Source organism: Macrobrachium rosenbergii, chromosome 2, assembly GCF_040412425.1.
Source record: "Macrobrachium rosenbergii isolate ZJJX-2024 chromosome 2, ASM4041242v1, whole genome shotgun sequence".
NCBI lineage: Eukaryota > Metazoa > Arthropoda > Malacostraca > Decapoda > Palaemonidae > Macrobrachium > Macrobrachium rosenbergii.
Window position 1 is genome coordinate 26,818,913 of NC_089742.1, and position 17,434 is coordinate 26,836,346.

Consider the following 17,434-nt stretch of genomic DNA (forward strand, 5'->3'; position numbering starts at 1 on the left):
TTTCTTGCTTTTGTTCATACATACAGTGGAATGCTAATTGTGGTGTATATTGGTCTTGTTTTTTGGGGCTGATGGTATATTTCTGCTCATTGAAGCTAATTTTCAATGCTAGAATAAAGATGTCATTTGTGCAGTGTTTGTGCCTATTTTTTTTAACCGAGTGTGCAGTCACTGATTTGGTTCTTGTTAGCATGGATATACAAGGAAATAATTCTAAGATAACAGTTTTTAGATATTCAGGCAGTCCTCGCTTATTGTTTTCTTTGGGTGATGATAACCAAAATTTGAAACTGTGTTAAGAGATGTATTTATTCTCTTCTGCTGCACCATATCAGCCAGTCAGAAGGAAGGTAGAAGCTTCAGTGATTGCGAGCGCAGATATACAGTCAGCTCCTAAAAACACAGGCTGTAGGGTCAGAGTGGTTATTAGAACTTAGAATTTTCAGCTTTTACTTTTATTTTAGTTGAGGTAGCCATGGTTGTGGATGAAGTTTGATAATTTAAAAGATTACACTTTAGCTACAGTAGTATTTCTTTTCCAATTCTGTTAGTAGTCTGGTTTCCATGTGGTATCTTAATTTTTCATCCTAAAATTGATGCGCTAGCATTGAATAATTGGCCTGGTACTGTCATTTCATAATTGATGATCAAGGGTGGTCAGCAAATACTGCACAGTTTTGTTTGATTCACAGTGAATTAACTGTTCTTGATTGGGTGATGTGCAACCTATTGATGTAATGGTCAGTGTTGTTGTTTTTCAAGTCCGACTACCATCATTTGAAATGATCCATGTGTACGTTATCACATGCATGTTAATTTGTATTGACGTTTGCAGGCGAGTAGGATTTGCTTGGGTAGATGCTAGTAGGTTATGGATATTTATCTCTGTAAAAGGCCAGTTCTTAGAAAATTGAGATTCATGACATGGCGATCTGGTTGAAATTTAATGATGAAACACTTGTCTAGTGTTTTGCGGAAAGGATTAACCTCAAACACGCAGTATTAGAAGTAAAGCATTTTGTCGTGGCGTAGGGTATTTTGTGTAAGAGGTTCTGCCTATTGTACAGATAGAACCACAGTAGTTCTTTTTCACTGCATCCAATTAGTGGGATGTATTTTTGTGGCTCTTTTAGCATAGTTAACAACCTGTATTTATTTTATTCACATCTTTTCTGCATACAAAATTATCTTCACCAGTATCTAAGGATATTCTGGAGAAAAAATCTTCGTTGTTCCACATTGACGTGGCAATAACTTACCTGTAAAGAGATCATGAATACTGTAAAGTGTTTTTAACAGATTTTTTGCTGAGAGAATAAATACTAGTTTGCATGTGCATAGGGTTTGGAATCTCTCTTAAAGGAGTTTTACGTTACTGTGTATTTTAGCATGGACTTGAAGTAGCGTAGATAGCATAATGCATGCTCCATTGTTTTTATGTAGTTTCAACAGTGTGTACAGTATACAGTGTCAACTTTTGTTTTTGTGCCATGCATCTTTAACATGACTATTCTGAGATCTCTTTATCACATTCATTGTACCTTTTTGGTTATCTTATTTTTATAAACTTTAAGCATTGATTGTGTATGATTGTGTCTGGCTGTAGACACTGGGTTGCCAAGAGTTTCATTTATACATACTTGATCCATGATTGGGGAGACAGGTTAAGTAATGTCCAGTTGCAGGTGCAACAGGTAAAATCGGCACTACAGTATTGTTTAAGGTCGTTAGAAATGTGAAATTAGCCTGCACTCAAATATTCCCTATAATCTTAACAGAAAATGTCCCTGTTTGATGTCCTAACCACATAAACTTATTAATCCATTCCACTTGTTTGTGTTTCTCTAAGTTTGTGTTGTCTAATTTGATGTTTCATTTGCATTCTTTCTCTGGGATGGCATTGTCGATGTATCAGTAATGTGAGTTTTCTGTGATTTGAACGTAGCATGCTGTTATTACGTTGTCTAGCCCCGTCCATGAATTACCATGCTTAGATATTTTTTCACACGATAGCTAGATTATACTTGATTTGTAGAAAATGAAGTATAATGAAATGGAAGTGCCTTGTTAAGATTAGTTTTTTTATGATTTTCCAATTTTTGTGTAGTTGTGTTTTATATTTTTATTTTTGCAGTTACTGGGATAGCAACTGGAGTTTTGTCTTCGTCTCGATATCTTTTCCATTCTCAGTATTACTTTTCTTTATTATTTTACCATCCAGTTATGAAAAGTATCTTTACAAGGAGAGATTGAAAACTTATTATAATGTAAGAATAGGTTTAGACATATATCACAGTCATACAGTTTTTTCCATTGAGCACTTAAATAGCAAATTTGTAAGTTGTCTTAATCATTTTGAATGCTGCTATTGGTTGAATTCCATATTCATTTTAATTTGGTGCCTTTTTCATACATAGATTACTTGAGGGAAAGGTCAGTTGGAGTGAGCGTTTTCAATAAAATTTCAAATTTTACTGTGTAGCATTATCCTAAGCATATGTCGGACTGTGCATTGTTGTGTTCTTAGTTAATCCCCGGTGCTGTTTATCAGGTAGTGGGGAAACTAGTATTGGTTATAGCCCATAGGAAGGATCCAGATATTTGTAGAAAGGTATATGTAGTGCATGTGGTATACATATTTTGTTTTGTTTACTCTCAGATTTGGGATTGTTCTTTTCAAAAATATTGCATTGAAACAATTTTTTCCAGAATTTGAATTGGATACTCATCTGACCCATGGGTATTTGATAAACTACCCTATGACCGATCCATTTTATTCAGGAAATATTATGATATCTCATGTTTTTGTATATTGCATATGTCGTATTAATTCAATGATTATACACTAGGAATAGTAAATTAGAAAGTAAATTTGAGAAAGTTTACACAACAGGAGAGAAAGAGTAATGGAGGACCTATTTAAGACCTATTTATTGTGTACTCTATTGATTATTACTGTATTTCAGTCTAGTAATAGCACAGCTCCTGTTGCGCCTCCCTGTCGGAAATTGAAGTCTCTCAGGTTGTTGTTGAGGGAGTGGGGTTTGAAGTTGCGGAAATGGTTTGGTGTTTTCAGAATTACTTCCAAGGTATATTTGTCTGCCTTCTTGTTAAGGAGCTCACTGTAGATTGGAGGAAAACACTGTACAGTATTTTAGGTTAAGTAGATATGTTTTTAATGAATCGCAGTTCACTGTATTTTAGTGTACGGGCTCTATTCAGGTTTGGCTCTTATATAATTTGCTACTTTCTAATTCATCATATTCAAATTGATCAGAAAATGGAAGTTTTATACAAGGTTGGTTGCTTTAGCTGTTAGAACATCGCCTTTTTTTGTTATTAGATCATCTGTATTTGTGTCTACTGGTTTAGTAGTTTCCTCATTTACAGGAACATCAACATTTTTTTTGAAGATCATTGTATTAATAGATTTATTCACATCCTATAAATGAATGTACTGTAAAATACATTGTCAATTTGAGGGTTGTAGCATTGACCATTGATAATGAAATTGAGCTCACTAGGAAGATTAAGTTCTCAGTCCTAGTGCACTATGATGGTGATTTATCTCACTTTTATCTAGAGCTTGGGAGAGTTGGTGGCTGTTCTAAAACTTATCAGCACTGTAGAACAATACGTTACTAAAGTGATAAGTAGATCTAACTTTGTATTTTTAATCGACCATGTGGAAAGTGGTTGTGATACTCTAAGCTTTTTACTGTATCCAGAAGTTGTCCAGTTTTATGTCAACTAAATTAACACACTTAATCCTGGCATTGATTATTTGGTGGTGGCCAGAGGTCCCTTTTTGCAAGAGGAGTACTGTACCCACTGGTTAGAAGTGTTTGGCTTATGTAACCAAAGTTAATTGCTAGTGACTAATATCTAGATTGTAGGACTTTCGAGTTACGAAGCCTGCTTTATTTAGTCAGTCAGTTTTATGTCTGTTTAGTGCTTGCATGTTTTATTTATTGTTTCCAGTTATTTTTTTTTCTCAGTTAACTACCGTTTTCATAGTTTGACATTAGTACTTTTGTTGTCTATGCTTTTATGTTTTATGATTGAAAGATATCAAATTTTCGTGACACCTCCACTAAGAGTGGCGTAATTTGTCCTCCCTTGCAGAACATGACGAGGTACCAGCCCGACCAGCAGTACGGCCGCATGCCCCCAAATGACCTGATGATCGTCGGCAATAGTAAAGAGGCAGCGAATTCCAACTGGTTCTCGTCACTGATTGCGGGACCCAGACCTGAAGCGAACGCTCCCAGCAAGGAGATGTCTCGTGAATCGTCACCCAACACAACACCTACGCATCAGGTAACATGATTGCTTTGGATTGATTAACTTTTTGTATGGAAAGGAGTCATTTTGTGTAAGGGAAAAATAGCAAAGAATTAATTGTTATGATTATAAGTAGTATCTCTCAGCCCTGATACTGGTAAAATATAGATATTATAGCTCATATATAGGTAAAACACTCATATACTCTGTGGTCTTCCATCTAAAATATTTTAAGTTCAATTTCTTTGGAGGTAACATTCAAACTTAAGCACACAATTTTAATAAAAAAATATTTTATTTCAACATTAATTACATGGTCCTTCAGGATAGTTATCTTATATATACACAAAGTCTTGACCAGTTTTATATCCAGATAAATTATTAGTAAATATGAGAGGACACCTGTGTCAGCCTTCTTTGCTAAACAGTATAATTTCGTTTACATTCTTAACACAATCGGCTGTACATTTTCCTGGCAAGCTACAATTTCATCAGCCCTAATAAAGAAATATTTCATGCATAGGATTATTTTATTTATTATGTTTTGTATCAAAACATTTAAAAGTTCAAAGTTCTTCACCAGAAACAACCCAGTAGCCAGATTTTTAAAATACAGTTTTCAATTTCTCCGTCCGTGTTCGTGTGAATGTTGGGACGTAGCTTCTGGCTGAGTCAGCCTTTCAGGCTATCGCTAACCCGTGCACGGGAGTAGAGGTTGGTTCTTTTGGTCGCCTTATGCATGATGGGAGTATGGTCATGTTGATTTAGTTCCTAAGATGATTCTGAAATGAATGTAGGGGAAGATGATGGGTGATTCAGCAGCCATTATTTTGTCATTTTTGATGATTTAACGTAGTATTTTTCATTGCTTGTCTGTAGATAACAAGAGATTCAGTTTAAGAAATTGCTTGCCTGCTAAATTTAATCAAGTATGATTTAAACATTAAGTTTTTCGTTAAGATTAGTTTTACTTTTAAGTTTATGGTTCTGCAAGCAGAAACTTCACTGTGAGTGGGCTGCGTATCCTAGAGTGAACACAATATGCAGCTGGTCCTTTTATCTGCAATGGATAGGTTTTACAGTTTAAGTGCTAGTTAATCATGTAGTATACTTGATATTCTTGGTAATTTATAGTTGTTTGCACAACAGTTTAGTAAGGTATTTGTTTTATGCACATTCAAAGATGACCAAAAAATGGTTCTTTCTCACTTTACACATATTGTTTTAGAGTTTTACATGTTTCCCGATTTTATGAATTTCTTTTAATACATTACTGTACACTCTAAGCAGTGCTATATATATATTTAAGTACACTTAAATATCTTCTTCTTATATGTAGATTTCCCTAGTAGCCATCATTTTCTATTTTAAGTTTTACCAAAGTGACACAGATACAATACTTATATTTGCAAACGAAAAAATTTGGAGATAACAAGGACCAACTGTATATTGAATACTGTATTAGGGGGATACCTGGTTATATGTCTAAGTTCTTTAGTCTTAGTACGTTATCTAAATTTAGGACGGGTGATGCATTTTGTCAGGTGCGTTAGTAATGTTCTGGGATTAAAAGGTGTTTACTTTTTTGTGCTTGTGTATATGGTACTTGTCCCCCTGTTTCATGGGACTGAGATTCAGAAGTATTTTGAAATGAACTTGACAGTGTTTTGAGTTTATTTTGGGGGGTTTTGAGAGATGAAGGATGACAAAGGGGAAATTGGAATTTTTATTATTATCGGGCCTCCAGGATTGGTTTTGTCCCATAATTCTTCTCTGTAGTAGTTCCTTATATTAAAAATCACAAACATTTATACAGGACAGTGAAATTTGTTGTTACCGTTGGTTAGCTGACAGTCATAACATGGAAATTCATGGTGCGACCCATTTTTTACAGTGTTGTTAATCACGAGAGTACATGATGTAACTATGGAAGCTTCCGTGTTTTATATTAGAATACATTGTTGCCACAGTGGGAGGTGGTATCCTGCCCTCATTTTGATTATTGAATGAAAAAACAATCTTGGACAACCAATTCGAAACAAATTCTGTCCTTAGTATTTCCCCTGTCCCTTTTGGCAAAGACTGTAGATGCAACTTTGGACTTACATGATTGTATTTGCCACATAGAGACAGAAGAGCAAATAAGAGAGAGCTCTTTGCTTGTATAGTTAAAGCAGAGCGAGTAAGAGACAGCTATTTGTTTATATAGTTACGGCAGAACAAGTCAGAAACAGCTGTTGTTTGTCTAGTTACAGCAAAGCAAGTAAGGGAGCTATTTGTTTGTGTAATTACAGCAAAACAAGTAAGGGAGCTATATGTATGTATAGATATAGCAGAGCAAGCAAGAGACAGCTATTTGTTTGTATAGTTACAGCAAAGCAAGTAAGGGAGCTATTTCTTTGTGTATTACGAACATCAAATGACATTTACTCCAAGACAGATTAGTACAGTGAATTGGAATTACTCAAAGAGAGATTAGTACAGTGAATTGTAATGGCTGTCATTTTTATTTGACATTTTAGGAAATTTTTAGATGGAACTGATAATGTTTGTCTGGGGTAAGTATATGTTATAGGCAGAGACTTGGATATATATATTTAGAAAAAATGTTATAGTTCATCCTCTGATTTAAATTCTTTTTTAAAGTTGAATAAGTTGAGAAACTGAAGATTTTATTTTGTTGTTGCAGCATACTGTATTGTTTTTTAGTTTAATCCATATTTTAATATACTTAAGTTCACTTTGTTAAAAGTTTTCATATTTCATAAGTTTCATTTAAAGCTGATTTTTTGCTTTTGATAATGGATGAAAACACCTTATATAATAAAAAGTAAGTAGTGCTATGGTTGTTAAGGATATATTGAAATGTTATTGTTCTCTTGCTCATTAAAATGCAGTTTGAAGTCAGTATGCTGTATTACGTAAAGTAAAATGGAGGATTGAAAATCGTGATATTGCAGAATAAAGACAATTTTCTGTTAGTTTTTATGTCAAATGCTCTGGTTAGGTAAAGGGGACCCATTGCCTTACGTCGTGAGAAATACCTGGAGCCAGCAGGTTTTGCATACATGATCATGATTCTTTATTTTCCAAGAAGTATTGCTGGCCATTTGTTTTGCATTATGGGAGAAAAGGTAATTAGGTTTTATTTACTTTTAAGCAAACCTTAGATGTAGCTGTGATGACGTACAGATTGAATATGAGAGAGGTTACTGTGAGAATTGCATGCAATGCCCCACACCCAGCACACTTATGAGAATATTTCATAACTCTTTAACCTACTACTAACTGTATGTAGGCCACGGATTTGGGGTTGCTATACTCGAGCACCTGAACGACAGTTAGTCAAGTCTGCGTTGCTTTCCTGTGTAGGTGATTTTTGAGGTCGTCAAAGAACATCTCCGCTTCAGGGACAGAAGCAAAGTTGCCTCAAAAAGTATAGCACTCTCTGTTTCTATGTCCATACAGTATATTGTAATGTACTAGATACCTCATGAAATCTTAAAAGGACATTACTGAAATTTAGTATGATTTTTGTACTGTAATGTACTGTACTATATCTTTCTAATTGGTCGTGAAGGGTAGTAAAGTACATTATGAATTATGTTGGCCTTACTAGAAGCTTGCAGCTTACTTTAACCCACGTCTGCTGACATCTCAACTAACTTGTGCCAGCTAGAATGAGCTGTTTTTTGTTTCCTCAAGAAGTTTAGGACATTTCTTGGTTAAGTGTTCTTAAATTTTCATGACATCACTTTTTGTGTGTAATACGGCACAACCAGACACAAAAACTGTGATTAATATGCATGCATATAGAAATTTGAAAAAGAAATTAGTAAATGATTATGTCTGGAAGATTATATAGTACATAGCACTCATCAATGACTAGGATGTTCATCGTTTCAAGTTATTTTAGTTTTTGGGAGAGAAAACATTTCAAAAGCAAAGGGAGTTCTTTCTAAGCTTGTGCTTTAGTGTAGTGCTTCAGGCTTTTCTTTTTAGCAATTTTGGGGGTAAAAGGGTTCACGCTTGACTTTCTACGAGATGCAGCATAGATACGTTAGGATTTGGTTGGTTATTGAACATCATTTTTTGACAAGTATGATTCCTTGTCATTCATGTTAAAGTGACAGTTAATAACTGCAAATCATCCAAAATTTGTTGAATGGCCTGTGGTGGTACCATGCAGTGGGTACCTGCATTGTGCTTAAGTAACCTTAGTTTTGGAGTCCAGTGTTCTCACATTACTAGTCAATTTCCTGCATATTGCAGACTTCTTGGTCAGTGTCTATTGACTGGGGGAATAGGTACATTGCAGCGGTAATATAGAAAGGAAAGGGCTATGCACTGTTGTGTAAAAATTTGGGAGAAATCTCAGTTTCTGAGCATTTCTATGAAAGTGTCGGAATAGGTGCTTGAGAAAAGTACCTCTGCTAAGTTTAAAAGCATTAAATTATCAGTGCAGAGGAACTATTATTTGACATTGACTGGTGATGGTACTCAGTTGCTGTACAGGTCAGCTTGCCCTTGTACAGAGTACTGGGTGATTGATTGCTTGAAAGAAAGAGATGGAAATCAAATCTGAATCACAGACACAATATTGAATTGCATATCTGGGAATATTAGGGGATACCCTGTCTCCTGTTTAGAAGAGGGATGATAGCTGTGTGGTGTTGTCCTCCGGCTTTCTCAAGCTGAAACTCCCAAACTAATCATAAAACAAATGCTTCTCTCAATCCTGGAGAAGCTTGGGACCCCACTGAAGGCTTTTCACAAGGTCCGTCCTGCCCAGCTTTCAGGGCACTGACTGAAACTATGCAGATTGTAAATGATGAAAATAATTTGTAGGTAGTGCCTGTTTCCTGTTTTGGGGATATTTTCAATGTTTATTACAAGTATTTTCATACAGAATACCATTACATCTTGATTATAAACTTAAGAAAAATTGCCAGGCAATATATGGTAATTGTTCTTTAGGAGTTAAAATGATTTTTGCATTGTTAGTGAACTTATTCTGTATAATAATAATGATGATGATTTATGCTGTTAAGGCTTGGTATTTTATTTTCTCACAGCTGCCATTTAGCAAAATTAAGCATTACAACATGTCTCTAATTTCTATACTTTGGTTGTAGAATAGAATATTGAAAAACGGTTGTTTACTTACGCCTAATGCAGCTTTCTACTAATGGTGAGGAAAAAGAGATAAGATTATGCATTGGCATTATAAACCGTCTGCTTCTCTCACAGTTTTCTACATTCAGTCAGTGAGATACAGCACTGACGAAGATTAGCTATAGTGCACCAAATGAGCATTTTGATCTGCAAATAGGCCTAAGGATCTTTTTCCAGCATAACACTTTGGAAACAGTGTGTTATTTCACAAGATGCTGATGGAAGCCAACATAATGAAGAATGAGCAGGAATACCTGCATAACTTTGGTGCTGATCATACAAAGGTCTAGTTTTGCCGTCATGAGAAAGCACCATATGTTTTTTGTTTGACAGAAAGTAGTTGTAAGCAAAATTTAGTGAAACTGCTTATGTTTCGTACTTGAATAGGTTCATGATCCAGTAGAATTCCCGCCTCTGTAACGTCACGTATTCTAGCTGTGCATCGTCTTTAGCATTAGTCGAGAAAAAAAAAGAAGATTCCTAACGACTGCATATCCGTAGAATTATGTTGGCCTCATATCGCTTTAGACCTTAACCACTTTTGTCACTAATTTAGCCTTTTAATCTCTTATTCTGCACTGCTTACTGCTCTCTCCACATGGACAGAATTTTAAGTTGTTCATCCTCTTCAGCCTACTAGTTGCTTGTCGCTTATTAGTCCCCTTGTGTGGGTGTGGTGTGCATTGACAGGTCGAACAGACGATCCCACCACAACCTGAGGGTGGAATCCTGTCTCCACAGAAGCCGGTGAATCTCCTGCCCGAAGTCCCCATACAGCAGACGCGGAAACTCACGGAGAGGGAGACCAAGGACTGTGAGGTTATTGGTGAGTGTGACATCATCAATTTGGAAGAGTTGTAGCTACAACATTTTTCCCACTGCAATTTGATTCTCTGAATACAGTTTCAGCCGTACGCTGTAATTTAGTGTCGTGCTTAACTTGGGAAAGAGTGAGACTGAAAAGTAATTATTTTAGTAGCTCGCTTCATCTTGAAAAGGGATGTGTATACAGTTACTTCTCGGGAAAAGTGCACTAAATGTTTTCATATCACATATTAAACTCAAAATCTACGCTATTTTCATTGAAATGCTTTTGTATATTACATTAATAATTAATTTTAAAAATTAGCACTAAAACCTATTAAAATAAGACAGAAAAATTTCATGTTATTGAATGCAATGAGCAGACTAAAACCATTGTATTTTGGCATTCCTCAATACAAAAGTTTCGTGGTGTAATACAGTAGTATTATCCTGCCGGAGAATTAGACACCTGATTAACTTGTGGATATTCACATTTTCCTGTGAAAATTCACCTTGTCATAATTTGGTAGTTTCATTAAGCCAGCTTTCTAGTTCTTGTTTTTCATTCAAGTTTATATTTTCAGTTATATTTACATGTAAGCTGGAGTTCTTGTAAAAATATTTTAGAATTTACAAAAACTGATCACTCAGAAATCCTGAAATGTTTTCAGACAGTCTTGAAAACTATCTTGCATTGTTCTTTTCGTTTCAATGAAATCAGGCAAAAGTAGAGTGTTGGATTGTAAACAAGTTGATCAGATTGAGAAATTCCAGACCATCAGATTTAGCAAATTGTGACTCCCTTTTACATTTTACTTATTCATGTCTCATGGCCTTCTGTCACTTAGTTGTGTAGCTTCTTTGACTTAATTTTCCAGTTCCAAAGTTCTCTGTGATTCTGCAGATGCCTGGTTCCCTATTAATTGACAATAATACTTTTATAGTAACTTGGATTCCTATGCATTCCAGAACGGCTTATCAAGAGTTACTTCTACATCGTTCGGAAAAGCATCCAGGATATGGTCCCCAAGGCTGTTATGCACTTCTTAGTTAATTATGTCAAGGACAATCTCCAGAGCGAACTGGTAAAACACCTATACCGTACCGACGAAATAGACAGCTTCCTGTCGGAGTCTCCAGAAATTGCCCTTCGTAGAAAAGAGGCCGCAGAAATGTTAAAGGTAAGTTTACCTGTCCCGGTAGTGGGGTAGTGCCGTCAGTGCACTGGAAGCACTATTAAAGGTTGTTTGCAATGTCCCTTTGGCCCCTAGTTGTGCCCATAGTCTTTGGAAGCTTGAATTTCAAGTCGGTGGCCCCTGTAGGCTTGTTCCATATAAATAGGATTCTTTTGAATAACAGGCAGTCCCTGGTTTATGAGGGGGGTTCCGTTCCTACACCGCGTCGTAAGCCGAAAATCATTGTAAGCCAAAATCGTCAAAAATCGTAAAAAATAATAAGAAACCTTACTTTTAATGCTTTTGGTGTATTGAAAACGATGTAAACTGCATTTTTATTGAGCTTTTCATAAGAAAAACCTCCAGATTTATATTATTATGCTGTTTTGTAGCCATATTTCTTCTGTCGGATTCGTGTCGTAATTGTCGTAACCCCGGAACATGCTTCGTAAACTGGGAAATCATTTCTGATGAATAGATTTGAAAAGCGTCGTAACCTCAGAACGTCGTAAGCCAGATGCGTCGTAACTCAGGAACTGCCTGTAATAATAAAATAATAATGATAAATACTTTACCTCGGGTAATCCCATTCCTTTTTTCCATCATGTTACCCAACCACTCTAGCCCCCTCTTATGTCACGTTAAGTACTGAATGGCTCAAAGTGCCCTAGTGCTTGGCCTGTAGCCAAATACTCACAGATTAATCAGTCAAGTTTAACTGTTGCATTGTCAAAATATTGTTGAAGTTAACTGGTTGAAACCTTATGCGCTGTATGAGGATTTTTTTGTGCAATGGGGTTTTGCATTAGTAGACGTCATTACTGGATATTTCTTGATAACGGACACAATCTGCCATGAGGAAGATTGGGTTATGGATTGTACAGTACTGTACATGTGCACAAAAGTATTTTTCATGCATTCAAAGATAATGTTTTGAAAGGCAATCAGGTAGAAAGTGGGTATCATTAGTAACTTAATGCTGGTGCTGTGATGCTAGCTGAATTGGCACATATGGCATACTCATATTCCATTGGCATTTGAAGTAATTAACTTTCAGAAATAAATCTGGATAAAATTCCTCTTCTTCTAGAAACTGTGTAGTAAAGATTCATTAATGGTTTTCTATTATTCAAAGCTTTCATTGTTTTCAGTATGATTGTGCTTGCATGCAGATAGTAGAGTTTGATATTAAGTAGAAAGAAGGAATTGTTACTGTGATGTTACCCTTCTTTGTATTATTCAAAGCCTGGATTGTATTCAATGTGATTGTGTCTATATGAAAATATTTTGAGTGTGACATTAAGAAGAAAGAAGGAATTTTTACTACGACTACACTTTTTTGTGTTATTCAAAGCCTGGATTGTATTCAGTATGAATTTTTATATGAAAATAATTTTAAGTATGATATTAAGTAGAAAGAAGAAATTGTTGCTGTGATTAAATTTGTTTTTTTTTTTCTTTTCCAGGCACTGCAAAATGCTAACGTGATTATTGGTGAAATCCGTGAAACTCACATGTGGTAGTCAGAGTTGTCAGCAAGACTGGATAGACGGGGCGTGTAGAGGACACAGTGTGATGTGTAAATGAGAAGAACAGATTAGTTTTTATTCTCCATTAGATTCTCATATGTGTAAATGTCACTTTTCATTTTCATTTAGTGAAACTCATTTTATAAGTTAGTTTCTTGTTTTAAGGTTATGTCTCCATGTTATACTCTAGAATCTTTTTGCCAGAGTAATTGCTTTTACACACTCCCAAGGGACTGCTTTTTATCGAGAAAGTGAGAAACATCCAAGTACGTTTCCCCAACAGCTTCTGTACAAATAAGAATGACAAATAGTTCAGGAACTCTATATATGTGATAAATTCTAGTTTTCTTGTTAAACTCATTTCTGATGTAAGGTCACTGCTACCATTAAAAAATTTTCCTCTTGTGTATTTGAATTTTTAGTTGTACTGCTAGGACAGAGGGATTTTGATTTTATTGAATGTATTTTAATGATGTGGTTAAACCTGAATGTGTATGGTACATACATTTTATTTTCCAGCAGCACAAAATATTTGAATACTTTTAAAAAACAATTTATTCTCAAATAAGAATATTTGTTCAAAAGGTTTAGGCATTAGTTTGAAAGGGATTCAGATTTATTTTTCTGTGGCATGTGTCTTCAAGTAGTCACTGATTTATGTAGCTGCAGATTACTTATAGAAATTCAGGCTTTGCAGAATTAATCCAAAAATGAGAGCCCAATGTTTGTGCATGTTTATTATCTTAGGCACAGTTAGCACACTGGTAAAGAACTGTAAATCATCGACTATAAAAAGGGATCGTGTTTGCCATTCTTAGTGAAAGATTGTGATTTGATATTATTCTTTGATGCTGGAGAAGCAATGCATCATCTTTTGTAGGCTCAAATTATGTTTAATTATTTTCCATGTTTTTGTTATTTTGAATCACGGTAGCGTTGGTCTACCTTAATGTTCTGTGTTGTGTATTTTGTACTGTACTTAGCTTCACTTTAGTTTTGAGACCTGCTAGTGTATGAAAATATTGTCCTTTTAATTAAACCGTGGGCCAAATTTCTTGCATATACAGGCAAATGTCCGTAAGGGTCAGTAAATCCTATCTAGTCATAATAAGGTGGTGGATGTAAATTAGGTTTGACCTTCTCTGTAATGTTCTGAGAAATCCATTCTCATATTGAATGATGCCAGCACTTCTAATAGAAGGATTGTAGGTCATAAGGTGTTTCAGTTACCAGGGTCACTGACACCATGTGACATGATCAGAGCCAGCATTAAAATGTTAAACTTTTTTGTTGTAATTACAAGTTAGTATTGAGTTAAACTGCTAAAATTGTAGTAATCTTTCAGGGGTCGTCTCAAGTGTTTATCCTTAGTAACACACGATTAGGAATAAAGGAAAATTATTTTAATTTTGCTTGCATTCTGAGGTCAAATAATCTTTCAGGTTCTTGGTCTTTGGGCAGGGCTCATAAATCAAATGGGGCATGCTTGAAAATACACTTGCATTTTGTGTGGGTTATTTTGCAGAAAGTTTTGTTTTTATTAAATCAGTGCTTCTCCCTTGATCCCACATTGTCACTCATTTTATACTTTTGTGTGTTTGTACTCTTGTGTGTCCCCGCTACTTCTTAGGAAATGTCTCTTGGTATGTGTTCCTATTTATTTAGCCCCATTTATTTGGCCTAAGCTTCCTACCAGATTTAAGTTGCCCATGCTCTTTTTAGGATATTTGAAGTTTTAATGCTCAAGTTTTCAGTTGGTAATGCTTTAGTGATTATTCTTGTTGTGTATGGTTAGTTTTATGTTCAGTTGTGTGAGTTTTTATGTTAGTGTTTTTGTGTGGTCGTCTACTTTTAACATTAATTTCCTAAACATAGGCATTTCATGCATTCCTAGATAACAGCTAAGGAAACCAAATGAGTTATTGTTGGTTGCTGATTGTCAGTGATTTTTAATCATCCATAGTCAAAAGCTGTGTACAAGATTCATCAAACAGATTATAAGCAAACATGGTATAAGCTGCATTTATATCATTGGTAATGGATTATGAAAGTAATTTTATAAAAACAGAAGTGGTAGGGAATGTATTTGATGAAGTAATGGAAGAAATATTTGTGAGCAACTGCTGCAGATGAATTATATTAAATGAAATCACCATCTTATTTAATTCTAGGTAATTTCAGTGTTATGTTCCAGGTATATTCAGTAATTTGTCTGTGAATTTTTAAATATTTTTTTTTTATCAAAACAATTAATTGTTGCTTTGTGAATTGTGGGAGCTTTGATTGACTTTGATTGACATCTCAGATGGGTAAGGAAGATTGAGTTAATTTTTTATCACCTTAAGAACAAATAGTTTATGTAAATTTTTAAGGCACAAAGATCTTTGAATTTGGTGTTTATTACTGAAGATAGGGATTGCTGGAAATAAACATGCTGTCTTCATACAATGAGAGGGTTTCTTGTAAATATCTTCAACATAATATCACCTTGGCTTTTGTATATTAATTTCTTGTTCATGTTCTTCCATGTTAACAGTGATGGTTACTTAATTGACATAAGAGTTAAACATTCATTATATTTGCAGTTATTGATATATCATTCATGAGCCTTTAAATTAATTTTTATGTTTTATTCATGTCTCTTTTTACTGTTTTTTATTGACTCAATATTAAATTCCAAGAAAAGATTTCGTCTTATCTCCCAGATTTTCTTGCACAGATATCTGCTTTTAAGTTGAAGAAAGCGTTATGATAACCCGATTTAAGTATTCCTCTATCGCCTTTTCGTTTGAATGTGAAAAGTTTTTATCTGCTCATTGTGATTTGATTTAGTCTAGTCAGGATAGAGGTTTTTGTTCTAAGTGCCCTTATTAAATTTATTTTAAATTTGGTAGGCCGCCTGCCTGCTAGGTCTGACTTTGAAGGGGAACTCTTGAGGAATGATCTTAGTGTTCATTCATTCAGTTTTTATTTCCTTTCCATGTGGTGCATATATTTTGATATATTATTGAACATGGAACTTGGAGTACAGTACTATTCTCTTGTTATGCTGATCGTAGCATTGGTGTTGCAGTGAAGGTGAAAAATCAAATATGTTTCATGAGGTATGTATGTGAGCCAGTTTTCCTCTCTTGCTATTTCACTACACTTTTCACTGAAGTTGTAGAAATATTTCAAAGAAGAAGTAGAAGTAGCTTTTAGAATATATTTACTTTTCTCTCTTCATTGGTATTAATAATAGGAGCTCTCATTCTTAGAATAGGACATCATCTTACTATAGCCTTCACCGACTTGTAAAAAGTCATTGCAAACTCAGATTTGTGAAAGCACTCCTTGTGGCTCTTGCATACATTTGTTTGAAGGAACCAAGAAAAGCAACGTCTTAGAATGTAAGGGCAACGTGAACATAATTCCCACAGGCGAGTGTTGCCTGTGATGTTAGTAACACACAATGAATAGGTATCAGAAGATTTTAAACAATCGTGGACTCTCTTGTCGTATAAATGAAAATAAAAAATTCTGTTAGGATAGTATTAGGGTGATTTAAAACAGAATTTCAGTTAAAAGACGATCTTTAATGAAACCGAATTATAATTACCGTATGTATTTGAATTTATAAAAATGTTTTGCAGTGCCCTACAACCTATGCAAGGAATCTTACAAAAAGCAGGTTAATTTAATAGATGCAAAGATAGTGAAGTGTACTTCCCATAAAAGCAAGTCTTGATGGTGATAAAACATGGTTATTGAAAGCTGTATTCAAACTGCTGTCTTTAAGAGACACCAGTTAGTTTAGAGGGACAACAAACTATGGTGCCGCACGATGACCACTTCAATGTGAATGTTCCACAGGACGCGAATAAGTGAATTGTATGTATATATATATATATATATAAATATATCATGTTGATTGTTTTTATAAGCTTTTAATAAAAGAGTAAATGAATACTGGTTGTGATATTTTTTTATATTCACACGTGCCATTGTCTTTTCGTATGGCATTTAGTCCTGTTCTCACCTTACAGGTTCTGTATGTCAGCATTCATTTATCTTAGAAGTTTATATACTGTACAGCTGTAAATACTCAACAGTTTGCAGCAGAGTTATTTATAGACTTTTGTTTCGCAGGTGACACTCGATTTGTGTAAGGTAGGACGGACGTCGTTAGCAAGAAACGAGCAGTTTGTAGGCTTTAGTTTTCTCTCCTTCGTTTTGCCGTAGGGTAGCCAGTATGTTAGGATCCCAACTTTTCCCTCTGGTCTATTTTTTTTTTTTTTCTTTTTTTTTTTTTTTGCAATATCCACGTGATAAAAGAGAACCATGAACTCTAGCGCATTTTGTCTTGAACACTTGATTTTTTGTATATATATGCATAACGTTGTTCATAAAGGATAAGAATAAAAGTGGTTGATCTCTTTTTATGCAGTGGTTTTATTTTCCATTATCGCAACAAAGAATCATTTCCAG

The 17,434-nt window shown here is 34.8% G+C and overlaps 1 protein-coding gene across 12 annotated transcripts in view; it reads left to right on the forward strand.

Moving 5' to 3' along the window:
- Drp1 (dynamin related protein 1) overlaps window positions 1-17,388 on the forward strand; it is a 31,377-nt gene extending 13,989 nt beyond the window's left edge. For 2 of the 12 annotated variants that reach the window (XM_067113231.1, XM_067113237.1), the window contains 6 exons: window positions 2,967-3,089; window positions 4,126-4,320; window positions 4,945-4,998; window positions 10,150-10,285; window positions 11,233-11,444; window positions 12,905-17,388. In XM_067113231.1, the coding sequence (XP_066969332.1) occupies window positions 2,967-3,089; window positions 4,126-4,320; window positions 4,945-4,998; window positions 10,150-10,285; window positions 11,233-11,444; window positions 12,905-12,961 (777 nt within the window). In that variant the 3' untranslated portion in view covers window positions 12,962-17,388. The remainder of the gene's footprint in view (window positions 1-2,966; window positions 3,090-4,125; window positions 4,321-4,944; window positions 4,999-10,149; window positions 10,286-11,232; window positions 11,445-12,904) is intronic. The other 10 variants (XM_067113241.1, XM_067113247.1, XM_067113252.1 and 7 more) reach the window with 5 other exon arrangements.
- Window positions 17,389-17,434: the final 46 nt, after the last annotated feature.